The 19581-nt window shown below is 39.1% G+C and overlaps 1 protein-coding gene across 3 annotated transcripts in view; it reads right to left on the reverse strand.

Annotated features, from left to right (window-relative positions):
* Positions 1-11713: 11713 nt before the first annotated feature.
* Positions 11714-19581, reverse strand: part of FAM193A (family with sequence similarity 193 member A) — an 81673-nt gene continuing 73805 nt past the window's right edge. For all 3 annotated transcript variants that reach the window (XM_052780636.1, XM_052780635.1, XM_052780637.1), the window contains 3 exons: positions 18256-19099; positions 15191-15272; positions 11714-12558 (listed from right to left, as the gene is read on the reverse strand). In XM_052780636.1, coding sequence (XP_052636596.1) covers positions 12465-12558; positions 15191-15272; positions 18256-19099 — 1020 coding nt within the window. In that variant the 3' untranslated portion in view covers positions 11714-12464. The remainder of the gene's footprint in view (positions 12559-15190; positions 15273-18255; positions 19100-19581) is intronic.

The raw sequence follows: 19581 nt of genomic DNA on the forward strand, positions 1-19581 counted from the left end.
GTCCTCACTCCTCTCTCTGGCTGCAGTTGCTGTTGTGCAGCAATTTTTTCCCTTCTTAAATCTGTTCTCCCAGAAGCACTACCACCGTCGCTGATGGGCTTGGCCTTGGCCAGCAGCGGGTCTGTCTTGGAGCCGGCTGGCATTGGCTCTGTCAGATCCAGGGGAAGCTTCTAGCAGCTTCTCACAGAAGGCACCCCTGTAGCCCCCCCGCTACCAAAACCTTGCCATGCAAACCCAGCACAGTTACACAGACAAAAGGCAAACCAAATTTCACCTAAGTGAACATTACCCTGAAAAGGCACTTTAACCTTTCGGGTTAACATTTGGGTCTCATCACCACTAAAAAAGTTACAGCTTTTGCAATCCTGCCAAGTCCACTTTGGCTGAAACATAGCAACTGATAGGTTTTAATCTTCTGCACAGATTATGGCAACTCTTAAGTGATCTAAAAGCGCCACACACTCCTTACAGAAATTTAGCATCCAGTATCCTGTCTTGCTGGTTATAGGGAAGATTATTTTCTCACCTGAAGACCAAGACACTGGAAAACCATTTTTTTTTTTTTTAAACAGTGTCAAGTTTCATAGTGAATTCTCAATAAAAAGCTTTAAGAGGCAACTTTTCATTCTATTGGAATAAAGCTATCGCACCAGACCAAGATGCTTAAACAGACTTGGCCAAGCTCTTTACATATACCTGGTCTCCTTCCCCTGTGTTTGCACAGCAGTAGATGATTTCAACTCTCTCTACACTTCTTGGCAGGAAATGGCAGATTTACTAGTTGAATTAGACAAACCCATTTTGAGCTGATCATTGGAAATTATCTCACTCCCATGCAAATGAGTACATCTGCTATGAGACAAGGATCCTCACTCAATGCAAAACTTGCTGCCACTGATCAAAGCTCTCAGCTTCTTTCTATTAGCAAAAGTAAGGTGAACAAAATAAGTCATGTGCTTTCCTAGAAATTAATTTCTAGTGGGTAGAAACCATTGCCATTCTCCACAGTAGACAATCACGGCTGGAGATCACATTTATACCATAGCTGAACTACATGAGGTCCTGTATCTTTAGAATTTCTTAAGCATTAAACACATAAGCCAGCTGATTCACTTCCCCATACATAGGATGGTGATACCGTACCAGGTAGCCAGTCCATGCAACACTGATCTCAGAATGTAACCTACACCATTAATTAGCATTTAATGTTCCCATCACCTTACTTAACAGTTACTGCTAAACTTCTGCACAACACCTTTCAAAAGAAAATTCCCCCCATATGCCTGTTCCATGCTCTAAAGACCAAGCACCGTTGAGGGGTATAAAAGAAGTATTTAATAACGACTAAGCCATCTTACAGAAGTACAAAAGCGATACTTAGTTTTAGGGTCACTTCACAGTTCCTATTCCCACAAGGAAACATGGTCATGTGTGATGGAAAACAGCAACCAGATTAACCTGATACCCTGACATGGTAAGACAAAAGACAAATTTACTAAAGCCAGGAACAAGAGGTGAAACCGACCCATAGAAAACTGAGCACTAAGGGTCTGGATTGCAATTTGGCTAGAGCGGTGAGGTATATGCTTCCTGATTTATGAGAATCTACCAAGAGAGATTACAACAGGCCAGGAAATCCACAGCTCCTACCCATCCCATCCACTACCTCCTACAGCACAGGACATGCTGTTACTGTGCCACGAAGGAATGAGCTAAGAAGGAAACACCAGACCCCTCCTCTTTCTCTCATCCAATGCTGTTTAGAGAACAACTAGGAGCTTTAATTCATTCCGACCCCACTGACCTTACTTGCAACATGGTCTGACTACAGCATGGGGCACTTCATCCATTTTCAGCCACGCAGCTGTCCACACACGATAAGAAACACTACAGTGTGATGGCAGCATTTCAGACGTGCACGAGATAACAGTTTAACTGAACAAAATAAACCCCATAGTATTAATTCCTAAGTTCTGCTTAACAAAAGTGCATCTCTGTGCTGATGCTTCTTTTGTAAAATGGAGTAAAGTCGTAGCTGCCTCACATCTTTCCTGCCTCACCAGTTGTACACCAGTGGGGGACACCAATGTCAGCTTGGAGACATCTTTACCACAGTTCAGATATTCATTAATAATCGTCTTAAAGAAAGAACAATTCTCAGTGCAGTGATGAGCTACTGAATTGCATGGGTGACAATAAAACAGAAATACTGTCAGCAAGTTAAGGCAAAAGCTATTTAAGAAAGTAAGTGGATTAAATCAGAGTCCTTTACCAAAAGAAAGTAACACATTTCCAGAGAGCTGTAGGACACAAAAGCTTGCACTAAAGATTTACAACAATCTTCTTTTACATGCTTTACAAATAAAGTTAAAATGCAAAAAGGAATTGCTAAAGACCTTAGAATGAAGAACCCCCCCTTTTTTTAAGAAAAAAGTACTTAAAAATAGCTATTTTTCCCTTACTCATTTACCCACAGCTACCTAATTTTGGGTATCATACAAGTTACAATGACTGAAGTTGTGCAGAGCACACCACTTGCTCAGCATGGCCATGAAATAACACATCTTATAAAGTTTAGGCCTATAAAAATGTTACCCCCCCCCCCCAAATTAAAGAGGAAGTAGGATTTTAAGAAGTCATCTCTATGCAACATTTAAGCCTTACACATTTAAAACAATGTTACCTTTAAGACCAATACCATTTTAGACCATTACACATTAAAGCAGGGCATCCATATTTACACACATAACTGAAGTAAGTAACATGCTGCTTTTTCATACTTATGCTGCATTATCTCCTGCCATCTAACACACAGAATGTGTTCCAGGCTATACGCAAAAAGAATTAGGTTTTGTGTTGGTTTTTTTTCCTCCCAGTCATTTCAAAACACTATCACTTCCACAATTTCTCAACCAGCTGCACTGTTTCCTCATTGGGCTACTTTTGTTTGGGTGATTCTGTATTACAGCAACATTCAAGATTGCTTAAGTTACCAACAGCTAAATATTACAAAGTGTCAATTGGTATCAAAACCAGATCCAGAGTATAGATGATAATCTCCCAGTTTAAACATAGAGTGTTTTGGGCTTTTGTTTGTTTGGGGGTTTTTTTGTTTGTTTGTTTTTAAAGAAACTGGGCAATAAGCAAAATCAGCCAGCCAGCCCGGAGATTGTGATCTACAACTGTGTTCGGGTTCCAGTTGTTTTCAATAAATGCTTTTCCCACAACACCATACCATGTCATGCTGACATATTGGTGTGTTGCGGTTTAACCCCAGCCAGCAACTAAATACCACGCAGCCACTCACTCACTCCCCCCCACCCAGTGGGATGGGGGAGAAAATCGGGAAAAGAAGCAAAACCCGTGGGCTGAGATAAGAACAGTTTAATAGAACAGAAAAGAAGAAACTAATAATGATAATGATAACACTAATAAAATGACAACAGTAATAATGAAAGGATTGGAATGTACAAATGATGTGCAGTGCAATTGCTCACCACCCATCGATCGACACCCAGCCAGTCCCCGAGCCGCGATCCCCTGCCCCCACTTCCCAGTTCCTATACTAGATGGGACGTCCCATGGTATGGAATACCCCGTTGGCCACTTTGGGTCAGGTGCCCTGGCTGTGTCCTGTGCCAACTTCTTGTGCCCCTTCAGCTTTCTCGCTGGCTGGGCATGAGAAGCTGAAAAATCCTTGACTTTAGTCTAAACACTACTGAGCAACAACTGAAAACATCAGTGTTATCAACATTCTTCGCATACTGAACTCAAAACATAGCATTGTACCAGCTACTAGGAAGACAGTTAACTCTATCCCAGCTGAAACCAGGACATGGTGGTATGAGAAAAGGGAACTGGCAACATGTCATGCCAGATCTTATCTGTCCCTATACCACATAGTTTAAAGGATTCCAACCCAAGGACAAACATACCTTTGCATGGGTAATGGCTTCAACATTTTAAGCTTCTCTTCCATGTTTAGTCTACTTGCATGGATCACACAGATTATCATGTCCTAGTTCAAGGCATTGCCAAAATCTATGTCTCTGCCAATGCTTAATCCGTTCAAGCCCCTGACTCCTATGCCTAAGATGTTCCAAGGCATCTAGAGATGAAGCTCCTATTGCACAAGTGTGGATTAGTGTCCAAAAAAAGGCATCTGCATGAAGAAAGAGAAAAACAATCAGGCTATAGTGGCTAACACTGACAAAAGCAAGAGATTTAAAGTTCAGACCACATAAAAACATGCCAACTCCCTCCAGTAACTCAGCTGTGACCACTTGGGATTGCCCAATTGTTAAGATTGGTTAAAAATGGATTTCAGAGGAGCAGTTACCATAATGATCATAACTGGTGGTCTTTGAATGAACTGAAATAAAGAAATACTTCGGAAGAGAGTAACAGTTCCAATGCGGCAAGATGATTATTTCTCACACTGTATAATCAGTACACTGACCTGTTTAATTCTTGCATTTCCACTTGTTTACATCACTATCTAGCACTATGTCCCCAGCTGTAGCTCAGCAGAGAATTTCAGAAACATCTGAAACCTGTTATGACTTTACACATGGATTTACATAACTCTTTCACCAGTGCTCAACTACCAATTATGTTTTTGTATCAATTTACAAAGCAGCAAAACACAGTATGGAGAAGTTGAGTGATGTACTTAACACTTTCCCTGGCAGGTTGTTCTATGAACTGCTTTGCTAGGTGTTAAACAAAAGCTCTGTAGTATGAATAAGGAGCAACACATCACATAACAGACTTAAGCCTTTTGCCTTACAATTCTGTTCTTACCCACTCAAGTTTATCTACACCGACATTATGCCAGCTCCTCTCAGAATTACACTTGAAGACCGTAGGCAGCAGTCCCAGATTTTTTTTTTTTTTTTAATAAAAAAGGAACAGTCAATACACAATTTCATGCCTCTTGACTCAAAGAGCATAACTCATGATACAGAAAGGATAGGATTTTCTGCAAGACGGCCTTCAGAAAGTTTCCCCACCTGGTGAAATATGTAAAGTATGACCAATGTAAATGACAAAAAAGCTCAGAGACAGCTGCGGAGAATGAATGACTGAAACAATTTCACTGTAGACCACAAAATGGTTTGGGCAAGTGACATGCCCCATGGTTACACTACTGAAAATGTTCATTAATTCTTTAAATGGACTTTTCAGACCTGCACTCTGAGTCTAGGAAGGAAAGATACATTACCTTTTAAAGCTTGTAAGATAGTCTGATGGCACAGAAAGGAGTAAATAGAAGCCCCATATAAGATAAATGGTAGCAAACTGCATTTTCATTACTCTTCAAATGGAAAAGTTTGTCTTCTAGTTAACAGGTAAACAAAGACTTGATTTGCAGACTGTTACAGAAAGTAAGAGTACACCCAATTAAGAAATCTAAGAGATGACCTTGCATGAAAGGATAAAGGCAACAGTGGTGTTGGTACGTTAGATACTAGTGTACTATGGGCACTTCTTCCACTCCTACTTTGAAGAGGCAATCACATCTTTCACAGTCAGCAAGACTACACAACTATGGTGCATGGAAATACACAACATACATTCTCATTATTTCATTGCATGTCATCATTCAAAAGCGATAAAAAATAATAAAAAAACCTCTTTCTCAACAGATCCACTACATGGATAGCTCTGAAAACCCAAAAGCTCTGTTTCCCTGCATAAGATATGTAGCTCCTTCCATCTCTCCCTCTGAAGAGAGGTGTTCCTCAGGGGTTGGTATAGGGACCAGTGCTGTTTAACATCTTTGTTGGCAACACAGACAGTGGGATTGAGTGCACCCTCAGCAAGTTTGCCAACGACACCAAGCTGTGTGGTGCGGTTGACACGCTGGAGGGAAGGGATGCCATCCTGAGGGACCTTGACAGGCTGGAGAGGTGGGCCTGTGTGAACCTTGTGAAGTTCAACAAGGCCAAGTGCAAGGTCCTGCACATGGGTTGGGGCCATCCCAGGCACAAATACAGGCTGGGCGATGAGTGGATTGACAGCAGCCCTTGGGAGAAGGACTTGGGGATATTAGTGGATGAAAAACTGAATATGAGCCAGCAATGTGTGCTCGTAGCCCAGAAAGCCAATTGCATTCTGGGCTGCATCAAAAGAAGTGTGGCCAGCAGGTCGAGTGAGGTGATACTCCACCTGTACTCTACTCTCATGAGACCCCAGCTGGAGTACTGCATTCAGCTCTGGGGCCCCCAACATAAGAAGGACATGGAACTGTTGGAGCAAGTCCAGAGGAGGGCCACAAAGATGATCGGGGGCTGGAGCATCTCCCTTATGAGGACAGGCTGAGAGCTGGGGTTGTTCAGCCTGGAGAAGAGAAGGCTCCGGGGAGACCTTCTAGCAGCCTTCCAGCACTTGAAGGGGGCCTACAGGAAAGATGAGGAGGGACTCTTTAACAGGGAATGTAGTGATGGGACAAGGGGTCAGAGTTTTAAACTGAAAGAGGGTAGATTCAGATCAAATATTAGGAAGATACTCTTTACTGGGAGGTTGGTAAGACACTGGCACAGGCTGCCCAGAGAAGTTGTGGATGCCCCCTCCCTGGAAGTGTTCAAGGCCAGGTTGGATGGGGCTTTGAGCAACCTGGTCTAGTGGAAGGTGTCCCTGCCCATGGCAGGGGGTTGGACTAGATGATCTTTAAGGTCCCTTCCAACCCAAACCATTCTATGATTCTATGAAATATCTGACTTCAGGTGACTTGATTCCCACTTTTTTTCCCTTTTGGAAGAAGAGGGCTTTGCTGATTATGTATTTCCAGTTAATATGGAACCACTCTGCCATGAGCTGATACAAATGACTGGTTTGCAGCATGAAGTCTGTTGAAGCAACAGCAGGCAGCAGTACACTCATCTGGTCTGAGGAGTTTGGCATTCCAGCTTTTCCACTGCAGAGCACTGGATTCAGATCTTGTATTTCAGTCAAGTAAAACAACCTTAGACAACATCATGCTGCCTGCATGCAAAAAAAACCCATCAAAACCAGCACAAGCCATTGTACTAACTTGATTTGAGTCAACACCCTGTTTAAAAAAAAAAACAAACAGAATGGGAAAGCAAGTCTAGACATCTTTCCCTCAGAAAAATCAAACTTGTATAAGCTGGTTGAGTGACATACTTGGTGTGGAATGCATGCTAGTTTATGCAAGGTAAGTGACATAATCTTTTGTGAGTACATCAGTATAGATTTTTATTTATTCTTCCATTCAATACTAGGTGCCACTTTTTCTTCACAGATGTTACACCTGCCTGCCCACTGCCTCCTCTCTTCATAGATGGCAAGCTGGACATAAGTATTATGTGCAGCAAAAACGTTACCTTCTCATATGTTCCTTGGCAGTTAACAAATCTGAAATCGTCAGCTTACGGGTATTACAGCATTGTCAAAGAGATTTTGGTTTTACTTTTCTGTTCAGCTTCCAGAAAAACTGGTGAAAAAAAATGGAGGTTAAGGTTGACATGAGGTTGCCAAACGCTCATCACTGGTGGAGGTTTCTTTGGGCGATTTCTAGAGAAGAACTGTCCAAGTAGATCCCTCTTCACACATTGTGTCTATGCAGATCTGTGGATTGCTGTACTTCTGCAACACGGATATACTGGAAGGAAATTTTAGGTTAAACAAACATCCAGACTACACACAGTCAGCTCTCCTGGCAACTCTGCCTAAAGAGCCGCTAACGACACAATAAAACTACATATTTCTGATCAAATAATACCTGGTGAAACAGCAACTTTAAGGGCTATGGACCTGTGATTGAAGTGTTAAAACATGCTTTAAGCCATCCTAAAACGAGACATTAAAACTAGTAGAAGGTTTAAAAAGTAAAAATCACTGAGGAAAACACATCGGAGAAGATACAATCAATATATACCTTCTCCCCTTTTGTTTTATGTCTTCCACAGAGATAGAAATTGGACACCATCTACTTAAAAAATCCCATTTGTACCTATCATCTTTATAAGCAAACCAGTAAAAATCCAAGAGTACAGTTACAGGAAAACACAGGTTTACCTGGCATGTTTTTCAACAGTTTATGTAGATCTTGAGTGCATCAATAGGTAGTTTCTTCCACATCTTTAAGCAGCAAGCTGGGAGAAGCCCAACTGTACAGCTAAAAGCAGCAGGAAAGCTGAAACTAAATGCACACACCTGTGAAGAATAGAAATGAGGTCCAAAGGTTTGGTATTGTTACATCTTTGTTCAGTGGGGAAAACAGAACAGAAGAGAAAAACATCCTCCTTTCAACAACAGTTCACTTATATCAGCTGCCTGTAGCAGCAGTACAAGATAAAACATTTTTATGTTTAACATTTTCAGTTAATGACAAATGGGGTAACAGGACAGACAAGCTGTTGGTGATTAGGAAGGCATTTAAAATTTGGAAAACTGGAATTTTTTTTAAAAAGTTCTTTCTGATGGACAGGAAGAGGTAGGAAGACATCCCAAATCAACACTTGTGTGACTTCAGAGAATTCCCCTACCAAAGTTTTCAGTCTTCAGATTTCCTGGAGATTTAAATACAGAGAAAGAGCCAAAGACAACAAAGATATTACACACCTAATCTCACTCAGATGTATGTTACAACATAGCAATCAAAGATTTGGGGGTTTTTTTAGAATAGCTTCTGCAATTACAAGTTGCACACCTTCATTTGTACTGGGAGATGTGTGAAATCGTGAATATTAGAGTAAACATTTACTCCAGTAACCATTAATTTTTCCATCATGATACAACAGGATCCACACTAAAGTAAAGGTGAGCTAACCTTTCACTGAAACAGAAAGCAACTTGTAAAGCCTTTTTGAGCAGCAGTGAGCACACCAAACGCCTATGCACTCAACAGTCGCATTGTGAATTAATTTTTAACGCATCAATCTTCTTCTCAGGCTACGGTGAGATTTGTGTTGCCAGCATGCTGAACCTCAGCTACACAATTTTAAGTACCAACAATGCCACACCAAAAAAGTGTGCTGAAGACTTGAACTCTCAGTTACATTACCTCAGAAAGCAGCAACAGTGAATGCCAAGCCGAGATGAGACATCCCTGTGTAAGAGCTGTCTTAGAGCATCCAATATCAACACTGTTCAAGATACAAACATTTTATGCAATTATGCCCTCCTCCATTAAGGAAATGCCTGAAAAAGTACCACATCCTCAGATTCAGCAGCACTGATATCAGCAGACAGGCCTAAAATAGCTATGCCACCAGTCACCTCCAGAGCTTAGATATTAATCTTTCATACAGCTTAAGATAAGTAAGGAATAGGGGGACAAGTTACACTACAGTTATCAAAGTAGACTGGTCTCAAAGGTAGAATTTCTCCTCCTTCCAACTCTCATGAAGAACTCAAATTTACTCAGTCATGATGTATTATTTACAGAGGTCTCCTCTACTCAAAGTTACCTTTGAATGTATTTTATCTGGACTAAACGAATCTGAACTACACAAATACCAGTGTAGAATATTTGTGCCTCTAATAGGAGGTTATAGTGTTGCACCTAAACAGACTTCAAATAGCTACTTATTTAGGCATTAAAACATGCTCATAATTCAGCAAATCCTTAATAAACCCATTTAATGAATGGGATAACAGTAATTAACTCATTTGCCCAAGGCCACAGAAGTGGTAGAATTGAAGCCAGTACTTTCAAATCTGCTGGCTCCCAGACTAGGCCATGCTTATCTTCATTTAATTATGAATTTAGAAAAATATGACTTGCCTTTAAGTTCTCACCAGGGTGCAACAACAGCAGATCCATGGAGCCTCATTCTTCACGCTTTCTGTGTAGTGCGTGGAATCATGTCAGTTGTACTAATATACCATGATGGAGCATAAGACAAGTATCTTTGAAGGTTATTACAAACACATACATGTACTGCTCAAATGTAAAAGGACTTCTGTTGTCCTAACCCAGGATTTCAAAATAAAGAGAAGCAGTCACATTCATGTAACACTCTTCAAACAGCTTGCTTAATAGAGAATAAAGCTGACTTTCTTCCCCATTTACTAGTGAAAACAAATGCTATGAAATGAGTTTTCTAGCGCCATTAAAAATCTCAGTACTTTCAAAGCATTCCTACCCTAGAGAAGCTGGGATCTACACCAATATTCGCCCATGTGACATCAGCTAGTTTTTCCATCCTATGCCTCAATTTGTTGAGATCACCGACATAGAAATTACTAGTGATGACATACACTGCCACCTTGTGTAACAGTTCAGAACTGAAAAAGCCTGAAAAGTTGGGATTTCACACAAACATCCAGCTTCAGCTGTTATAACAGCTTTTTTTTTTTTCACAGCCACTGTCCCACATGAGAAGCCTCACCACTTCTACATAACTAAGATATAACTCAGGTTGCAACAGATGCAAGCCTCCATGATCCCAAGAAACAAAGTTAATTCTTCTCCATTAACTGATGCAGGTATTTTCAACAGTACATAGTTTTGCAGAGGCAGTTGGTGCTAAGTGGCATATATACTACCTTTTAGATTTGAGATGCTATTCCTCCAGCACAAGCAAATAAATACATACACTACAATACTGCATTGACAAAAAAAGTGAGGCTAAGCTATTAATCCCTTCCACAACCTGAATCTGAAGAAGAGTAATATAAGTTCTCCCTTTTACATCCCTGGACTATATTTTGAGAACAGGTATTTGTCATTCCCTCCTCTACAAAAGGAGACTGAGGGCTCATTTAGCTACAATGGCTGGGTATAAGCTGAGCAACTATATTCTGTACCAGCAGCACACACTGGGATAGGAGCTCCAGGACCAACAAGGATGTGAAGTTGTAAATATCCCAGTGGTCTGTAGCCAACCCAATCCTGCTACATCTGGACCTCACAGCGGACAAGGAAGCAATGATCCATTAAACCTTCTTGAGTCCAAAGCCGAGTGTAATTACACTGTCTTGCAAAGCAGTCCCAAGCCCAGTGGGTATATCACAAAAAAAGTATGTGTTAAAAAGTAGAGGAAAGAAAAATGTGGAATGGTTCTGGAAAAGGACATTACTGGGCTTTGAAGCTATATAGTCCTTTTAAATACATGCTGAGTGGAAGTACTATTTTCTCAAAAAAAAAAAAAAAAGGAAGACTGACATAATTTGTATAAGTATGGTCATCTGGAAGTAAAAAAAGATTCTGTTGTCTCTGTTCTGAATAAATAGCACAGTATCAGAAATACTTATACAAGTGCAATATCTCTACACAGATCAAAATCCTAAACTACCAGTTTTCTTCCACGCTGGGCAGTACTATGCAACCTGTATAACATTACCATATTGTTAACTATTTACACCATAGCAGCATTGAGCCCATCTGCTTCATTTCTGCACTGATATTAAATTGGAAATTTTTGTATTACCTTGTTTCTTACAAATTATCTATTGAAATAGAAGCATTACTGTAATTCACAGAATTCACAAACTTAACTCCAGCATTCAGCAGGAGTCTTCCTTGCTCTAGCAGACAGCAGGTTTTACCATCAGCTGAGCTGGCAAACAAGGAATACGCTAAAGTTGAGTAGCATTCACTGACCAATTTTGACATAAGATGAAATTTAGTTTAGAAAAACATTACTTGTTTGGTATGTTTCTTTCTTCCCTTTTCCCACCCAAGCAGAAAAAAGCAAGACACAAGTCTTCTGCCATACTAATGTATTCCATCTTTCAAAAAGAAAGACATGATTTTAATATTACTTAACAATATGTTAAAAAAGTAGCCAGTTAGGCTTCAGTGTTAATACAATTATACACTCTATAACAGATTTGATAGTGTGAGTACTGTTCTTTTTTAAATTTTCTCATTCTGCAAGTATTCTTACACAAGCTGGCTACAAGTCAGAAAAAAAAATCAAAACACAAATAGCGTAACTTGTACACTCTTAAACAGTAGATTGTGAAAGAACTGAGGAAATACTTGTCCCATAAGAGCCTCTTTTTCATGAAGTCATGTCAGGAGAATTCTGGAGCAGATGAAAGCACAACTGACTAGGTCCATTCCTTTGTCAGGAGTCAGAATGACAAAACATAGCTAGATGCAGAAGTGACAGGAGCCACTGCAGATGATGCAAACTAGTATTTTGGCCTCCACCCAAGCCTAAGCAATTTAAAGTCTTTGAGGCCAAGGCATTCAGAAGGAGATGGAAAAGAGCTATTGTTCCAACTCCAACGGCATACAGCTACAATCAAGTAAGTCTCACTCACAGACTACAAGCACACAAGCTAACAAATTCAGGTAGAAAGTGGCAATTTTTCAGTCCGCAAGAATTATCAGGCCAAAGGGTTCAGTGCAGATCCACACAGCACTGGGGACAAGGCAAGGCAGCACTGGCTCAAGACCAGATAAGCTCTCAGCACAGCAGGACAGGTAAGTGGAGTTGTCGTTCATTGATTCCTGCAGGGTTCCCTCCCCATATTGTGTCATTTCAATGTGCAGCAAAGGTGGTTTTTTTCAAGCTAAAATTGGACCAGTTGATGGAAAGTCTCTGCCTTGTCTGTCTGGCAGAATCCAAGCAGAATCTGAAAAGAAAAAATTGATAAAGTGAAACCAATATACTTAAAATCAAACCACAGGTGTTATCCCTCTTTAGACAAGCAGCTGTCATTCAGAAAGACAAAACCTCTTAAAAAATCATACCAAAAAAAAAAAAAATCACTTGTCCATCACTCAAATGTATCACAAACCAGTTACCTTAAACACTGTTGCATTATCATGAGTAAGTGAATGAAGTAGCAAAGAACACTGAATATTTAGCAGCACAGAAGCTAGCTGAATGTTAACTAGAAACAGAGATGACATTGCTCTATTTACCAAAAACTTTGTAACAGTAAGAATGAGTGATAGGTGATGTGTAAAGCAGAAGCACCAATGGCATGGGACACGGCTGCTTCTCTTGTGAATACAGCGAAGTTATGTTTGAGACAAAGACCTAGGGAAAGGAGGTTTGTTTATAAATACAGCAGATAAGTAGCCCACATGCCTGGAAAAAGCACCTTTAGAACAAAAATCTACTTATTCGCTTTCACTGAACACAACTTATGGAAGAACTTTTGAAAAAGGTTGGCATATGCAGGCATTTCAGTAACAGTTATTCATGCTGAAGAACTTTATCAAGGCAAGTTGTAACTCGTTTAGGCTAAAGGCTGCATGACAGCATCAAGGTAGTGCATACCCCTCTCTGGAAGGCTATACAGCTTCTGTAACAACTGAAAGCTGAAAAAGGGGAGCAGACAGAAGAAGCAAAATAGAAAAGGTACAGTGGAAGGTTAGAAGAGCTAGACTTATTTTGTTCTTTCTATGCTAAAGTTAAAAGTAGCTTGCAAAATTAATTCCGAAGTCAGGGTGTAATTAAAGTATCCATCTATTACGCCACTACAAAGCAAGAAGGAAAGATGACAAATTAACAAACTATCAGTAAAAAGTATGAATTCAGTAGGCCTGTGCAGCTCATTGCCATGGAGGGTTACTAAAACAAGCAATGTTGCTAGCCTTCTAAGTATTATGTTGGAAATTATCAAGTGACAGAAAACATATGCATTAAAGGTGCCTTCACTGCATTAAGTAGCTGTTTTTCTCCCCAAGAACAGCACCTATCAGGGCTATTGGACAGTTACACACACTTGCTAACAGATGACAGTACAGGAGTAGATTACACCAGTTACTGAACTGATTACAAAACAGTACAGTTAAAAGTGTTAACTCTTCATTTAGAATCACGTTTGACAAGTTTATCTCCAAATTTCAGCTGCACTTCTACAAATATAAGACACTACTTCATTCATCCTATTGAGAGTAGGGAATTGGTGAAAAGAACTTTATTTTATTTTTACAGATACTGCGAACTTGAATGAAACTAAGAATATTCCATGAAACCCATAACAAAGCCTTATGCTATACCAACACTAGCACTAATATATGCCACATTTCACCTATAAAACCTACACTCTGATTTAAAAAAAATCCTTTAATTTGCATCACTCAAAAATAATTGTTAAGAATAGAGTAACTCCATAAATAATCACAGACATATGCATTTTGTATAGTAATAATAAGCAGCACAGAGAAGCAGTTGTACTCTGTCCTTCGCAAGACCCAGACATACATTATATCCCAGGCACACAGACTACGAAAACTATATAAATTTAGAAAAGAACTTGAAATCCATATTGAAAGCCCTTTCTTAAAAAACCCTACCCTTTAAACAGATGGCTTTAGTTGTTTCATGAAATACTACTGTTGATTCCTAAATTATTCAACTGCAGGAAACTGATTTGCTTGTAACACTTCAGATTTGGCTATCGTGATGAAAGGCTTACTAGATGTATTCATGGGAAACTAGTACACCCAGCCACCATTAAAGAACACAAACTTGAGTAGATTTCAGTATTATGGAAGAACATGTGCTACATTATTTAAACATGAGCTGTCTGCTCATATTTGAGGAATTTAAACATAACTAATGTGATGTGTAAATCCCTAAGGCAACCAAAATGCACAGAAAAGCGTTTCACAAGCATAGGTTCATATTATTCTTTTACTGACACTGCACTAGCATAAACATCCCCTCTTTGATTTGCATAAACTAATATCCCACAGTTATACCATCTCTACTTCATGTACAGTATAAAATTCCAAACTAACAGCTCCTATAAACAAGGAAGAAAACATCATGAACAAACCTTTTTGAAGTATCTGCTCTGGAATTTAAAACATAGTTTTATTTGTTCAACAATTAACACCTAACATAGTTTTTTTTTTTTTTTTTAACACTAATCAGTATTTGGTCAGTGTGGATAAAACAAATATTCATGCAAACTTTGCTTATAGAAAAAAAATGTTAACTGAGGATATTCTGAAAGCATTGATGAGAACCTGGGGGACACACAGATGATTCTGGCATTCATTTCTGTATTTGTGCTACTCAGCTACGATCTGTGCCCATAGATCTACAGCTTTGGTGATTGTTATAGTATTGAGAACATCAGCTGTAACAGGATTTGCTATGTTACAACACAGTACAACACAGGCTTTTCTGCTAGGAGTTAGTTATTAAGTTGTGGGTTGGTGCGATTTTTTTTTTTTTTTTTTTAAAAACCACAGCATATGGGAGGAAGCACAGCAGCTTTATGCGTAGGGATTATGGCACTTTACCTTTTAAAATACTCCACTTCTCGCTCTGTTTCATCCATTTCCACGCTATCTAGATCAATGTCTTTGGGTAGAAACACATCATCTACAAAGGAAAAAGGATGACACAATGTTAGGTTCCATGGGGAGGGAGGAAGGAGAGAGGAAGAAGCTTGAAGAAGCTGCATGAAAGGTGTTTTTTGGAGAACTGCCTGAACTTTGTAGGCTATTGATTATTCATGTTTAGGCTGAATTAATACAAACTTATAATTAAAAAGACACCTTAAAAAACCTATACTAGTACCTCTGCTCAGCCTTTAAGGAGTTACACTGGGAACAAGGGACAGATGAATCAACAATAAATTTACTGATTGCATGGGTTGCAAAAGATGCAATAAACCTGGAATACACATGAGAATAATCAAATTGTACAAAGAATCAGATAGCTAATGAACAGCATTCAACTGCTTGAAATTTGTTGGCCTTACTACAGAAAAGGCAGCTTTAGAAACATTTTAAAAATGGTATTTATAAAGAAAAATACTTTAAGAATTCTGGGTTTGTAGAGCTGCTGTACTCCCCCTGGGACATGATCATCAGGCTGTGTCTGCAAGAGTATGAAGTCATGCTACCTACAGTCAGGAATTTTTTTTAAGACTTTTATTAACATAGTTTAATACAGCCTGAATTTAGGTCTCAGCTATAGCAACAAAGTCTCTTTAAAGTCTGTTGGTATATTGTACTGTCTCAGTGTATGATTCTCTTTGGTACTTAAAAAAAAAAAATGTGTAGGAAAGCATAAATTTTTGCAAAAAACAATTTGAGCATCTTCCTATACATATATACTCCAATCTCATTTCTGAAGCAGCTTCAGAATACATTCCAAAAAGGGTGAGACAAACTAACCAAAACCACCTAGTACACATCAGGACACTAGAATCCTTGAGATTATGAGAACAAACAACTCTTTTCTAAAGGCATTCCTGGTAGTTTAAAGGTTGCACATCTTTGCCATGCAATTTACTTCTGAAGAACCAGAAAGCCCTATAAACAGAGGGCTTCCCTATACCCCTACTTTTCTTCAGCCTCTTCATAACAAGGAGTTAAAATACTCTGCCAGAATTACTTTCTTCAAGAAACAGACATCACACCAAAAGCAGTAATGTTCACTGCCTTATCACTTCATTTTAAAACTCAGTTAAAAAAACCCAACAAACTTTGTTACCCTCTTTTCATGTTCTTTCAATTATCCTAGTTCTATTTTTTTTTCCTTAGTTCATTTTTTGTGCCTTCGCTAATTTGGTACATCAACCCTATGTCTTCAAGAAATTACAACTAACTGCAATATACAATTTTTCATTATCTTTCCTGTAGTTTTGAAGTCAGAACTACTCAAAGTAGTGATCCAGTCCCAACTCTTCAGAAAGCAGCACAATTATCTCTTTATAAATTCAGAAACAAGTCCTTATGTTTTTTCACATATAAACATCAGTTTTCAGAAATTGTAACCCTTCTTGATTTAAGCAGCAGAAAACAATGGTGAGGGGCCGGGAGAAGGAGAAGATGCAGGAAGCTACCTGTATTCTCCTATAGTAAACACCCTCCACCACCACCCCCCTTCAATAGCTTCTCCTTCAAATGTCTTCAAATGGTTTCTCCAGTCTTCTCTTTCTGCTCCTAATTCTAGAGTTTTGTCTTGCTCCATTGACTGGAGCACATTCTTCTCAGTAAATTAAAAAACCCCCAAACCTAACCTAAACACACAACACAGTATGCACAAGAACTAAGGTAAGAAAAGGGTTCAATGCTGTATCGCTGCTCGATTGACATGGAATGGAAACACTGAACATAACAAGAGTTAAAAAGACAGACTGGTGGGCTGACTCAACCCAAGCATGAAACCATAAAACCAAAGTCGGGCTCTATACCTAGCACTTGCAACAACTAAGAATTTGGTTTACATTTTTGTAACAAAGCTTAATAACATAAGCATTCTGAAACAGTGGCAGAGTGGATTAAGGTCTCATATCTTGATGTGCTTACTAGACAGAACAGCAGCAGGAACTGCAATATTAAGTCATTCTGGTGAATGGACATTTAATCTATGCACCGTTACCACTCAGCTACCAGGTGATCCCAGGGGAATGACCGGGTGCTCTGAGCAGACAGATGTCCACACCGCAAAATGGCCATCCCAACTGGCAGTCCCAGCATGGACCAAGCATGTGCAGGAATAAACTGGTGCCCAAGAATGGCAGTTTGATTAGTGTGCTGACAAAGCCAACCAGCTAGCACTGCATGAGCTTCTCAGCTGTGGTATTAGCTGTCAGATGTTTTCAGGAACACAAAAAAATATGTTGGGAAGAAAATTATGCAAGTGCAACTTGTTTGAGTCAACTCAATCCTCTAAGGTTTTATTATTTCTACCAGATAAATTAAAAAATCTGTTTACTAGCACAAACTAATATTTATGTGGAGAAAACACTCAATATTATCAACTCATTAACATCCCACTAAGTTTTTACTCTGGCAAATAAAAAATGGTAAATTAGTTTTTGTATTTACTTACCTGTTAATGTAATTAATATATGAAAGGAATTATTTCCACTGAGAAAATGCATATTTATGCATAAATGATCAGTCTTTGGCTGCAGAATCCCCTTACTTTCCTTGCTCAAAGAGTAAGACCAACTTTAGACTATACTCTTAATGCTGTATGAGAAACAACCTTGCTTTTAAAGAAGTTCAAAATGGATTTTGGCATACTATTGAATTATTTTAAATATTTATTTTAAGCAAGATAGGCTTTACAGAAGAGACTGGTTTTCTTAACTGACAAAACCCCCATAACAAAACCAGCAGCATATGCCAGTTTATTCATTCTTTAAAGCATCCTACACCTCTTTACTAAAGCTCTATGCATCTCCTAATTGTTATCATTACAGTGACTTGAGTTTTCCTGGCATCAGTTTTTCTGTTTCTCTAATCTACATTGGCAGGAATGACTGAAGATAAAGATTTCAAATTTCTGGACTTAAATGGTAACGATAAAAAACAACCTGAATTCTTCAACTTTCTTATACACTTACCAATGGAATTGTTGACTTTGTCCCCTTTTTTCTTCTTGTTTTTCTTGTTCTTGCCTTTTGGTTGAGGAGAATCTGCAAGTATTAGCTTATTATTTTGTTGCTGATCACTTGGTGAAGGGGATTCACTTGTTACAGGTGCCTTCTCTTCCTTTACATGGTTTAACTGCTTTTTGTTGTTATTGTTTAGTTTCTTTTCCTCTTTTTTAGGTTCTGCAAGTGTTGGGAGCTCTGCTGCTTTTGCTTTGGATTCTGTTTGGTTTCTGGTTTTAGTCTGAATTTCAGCTGCTTTGGGGGATTCAAGAGGCTTTTTCACTTGTTCAGCACACGGTTTGTTTATCTGCTTTAGTTTCTGTTTGCTGTTTCCTTCTTTATGTTGATGCATAATATCAAGCAGAAAAGAGAGGGGCTCATGCTGCTTTACACTCCCCTCTTTCTGATAAAGCAGCTTTGAGTCTCTAGTGTTTACAGGATTGGACAGTTCACAGCCTGTCTCTGAAACTGGCCTCTGTTCTGTATGATTCACATGTCCTGACAGTGAACCGGAGGAGGTTTCTATCTTTTCTGATTGCTCAAGTGTACCATTGTGAATGTCTTCGGGTGCGTTTGGGACAGATTCCTTCACTGCCTGGCAGTTTCGAGTAAGCATGTCCACCTTCTGACAGTCTTTACTTGTTCGTTCTTTCTTCTTTTTCTTCACAGCCCGCAACTGCTGAAGTTCTTGAAGCCGTTGTAATTCTTGTTTCAGCCTCTCTTCTTCTTCTTCCTCACGCCGCCTCTGTTCCTCAAGCAACTGATGATGCTCCCTCTCCCTGGCTTCTGCTTCAAGTCGAGCTTTTTCTTCAAGCTACAAAATAACAATAGGTTTATTGAAAGTGACAAATGTTTTGGAAATTATTACTACTTTTCTCTACATTATAAATCCTAGGTTGTTAACATACGAACATACTTAATCCAGAAGTCTGCACAGCAAGCAAATAGCTATTTATACAAAAGCTGCCCTTTAAAGTATATTAAAATCCTTTCTATATTTCTGTGTTTCTGTAACGTATTTGACTGTTGGTAATGCCAGCTGTTGATCTTCTCTTTGCTACTGCTAAGCCTAACTCGGTATCAAAGTTTTCTACAACCTGCTGAACAAAAACCTGCTGAAAACAAAACATTCAGCTTCATTCTCAACAACTGCATGTATTACTAAGGTAACTCAAGTTTGCATCATGTTGTATCGTTTACCTGTTCTCTTGCTACAGTAGCAGAGTTGCTTTGTTTCAGTGTTCATGAACATTAGGAAAAGCAATCATTAAAAACATCTTACAGCAAAACACTAAG

This window comes from Harpia harpyja, chromosome 2, assembly GCF_026419915.1.
Source record: "Harpia harpyja isolate bHarHar1 chromosome 2, bHarHar1 primary haplotype, whole genome shotgun sequence".
Taxonomy (NCBI): Eukaryota; Metazoa; Chordata; class Aves; order Accipitriformes; family Accipitridae; genus Harpia; species Harpia harpyja.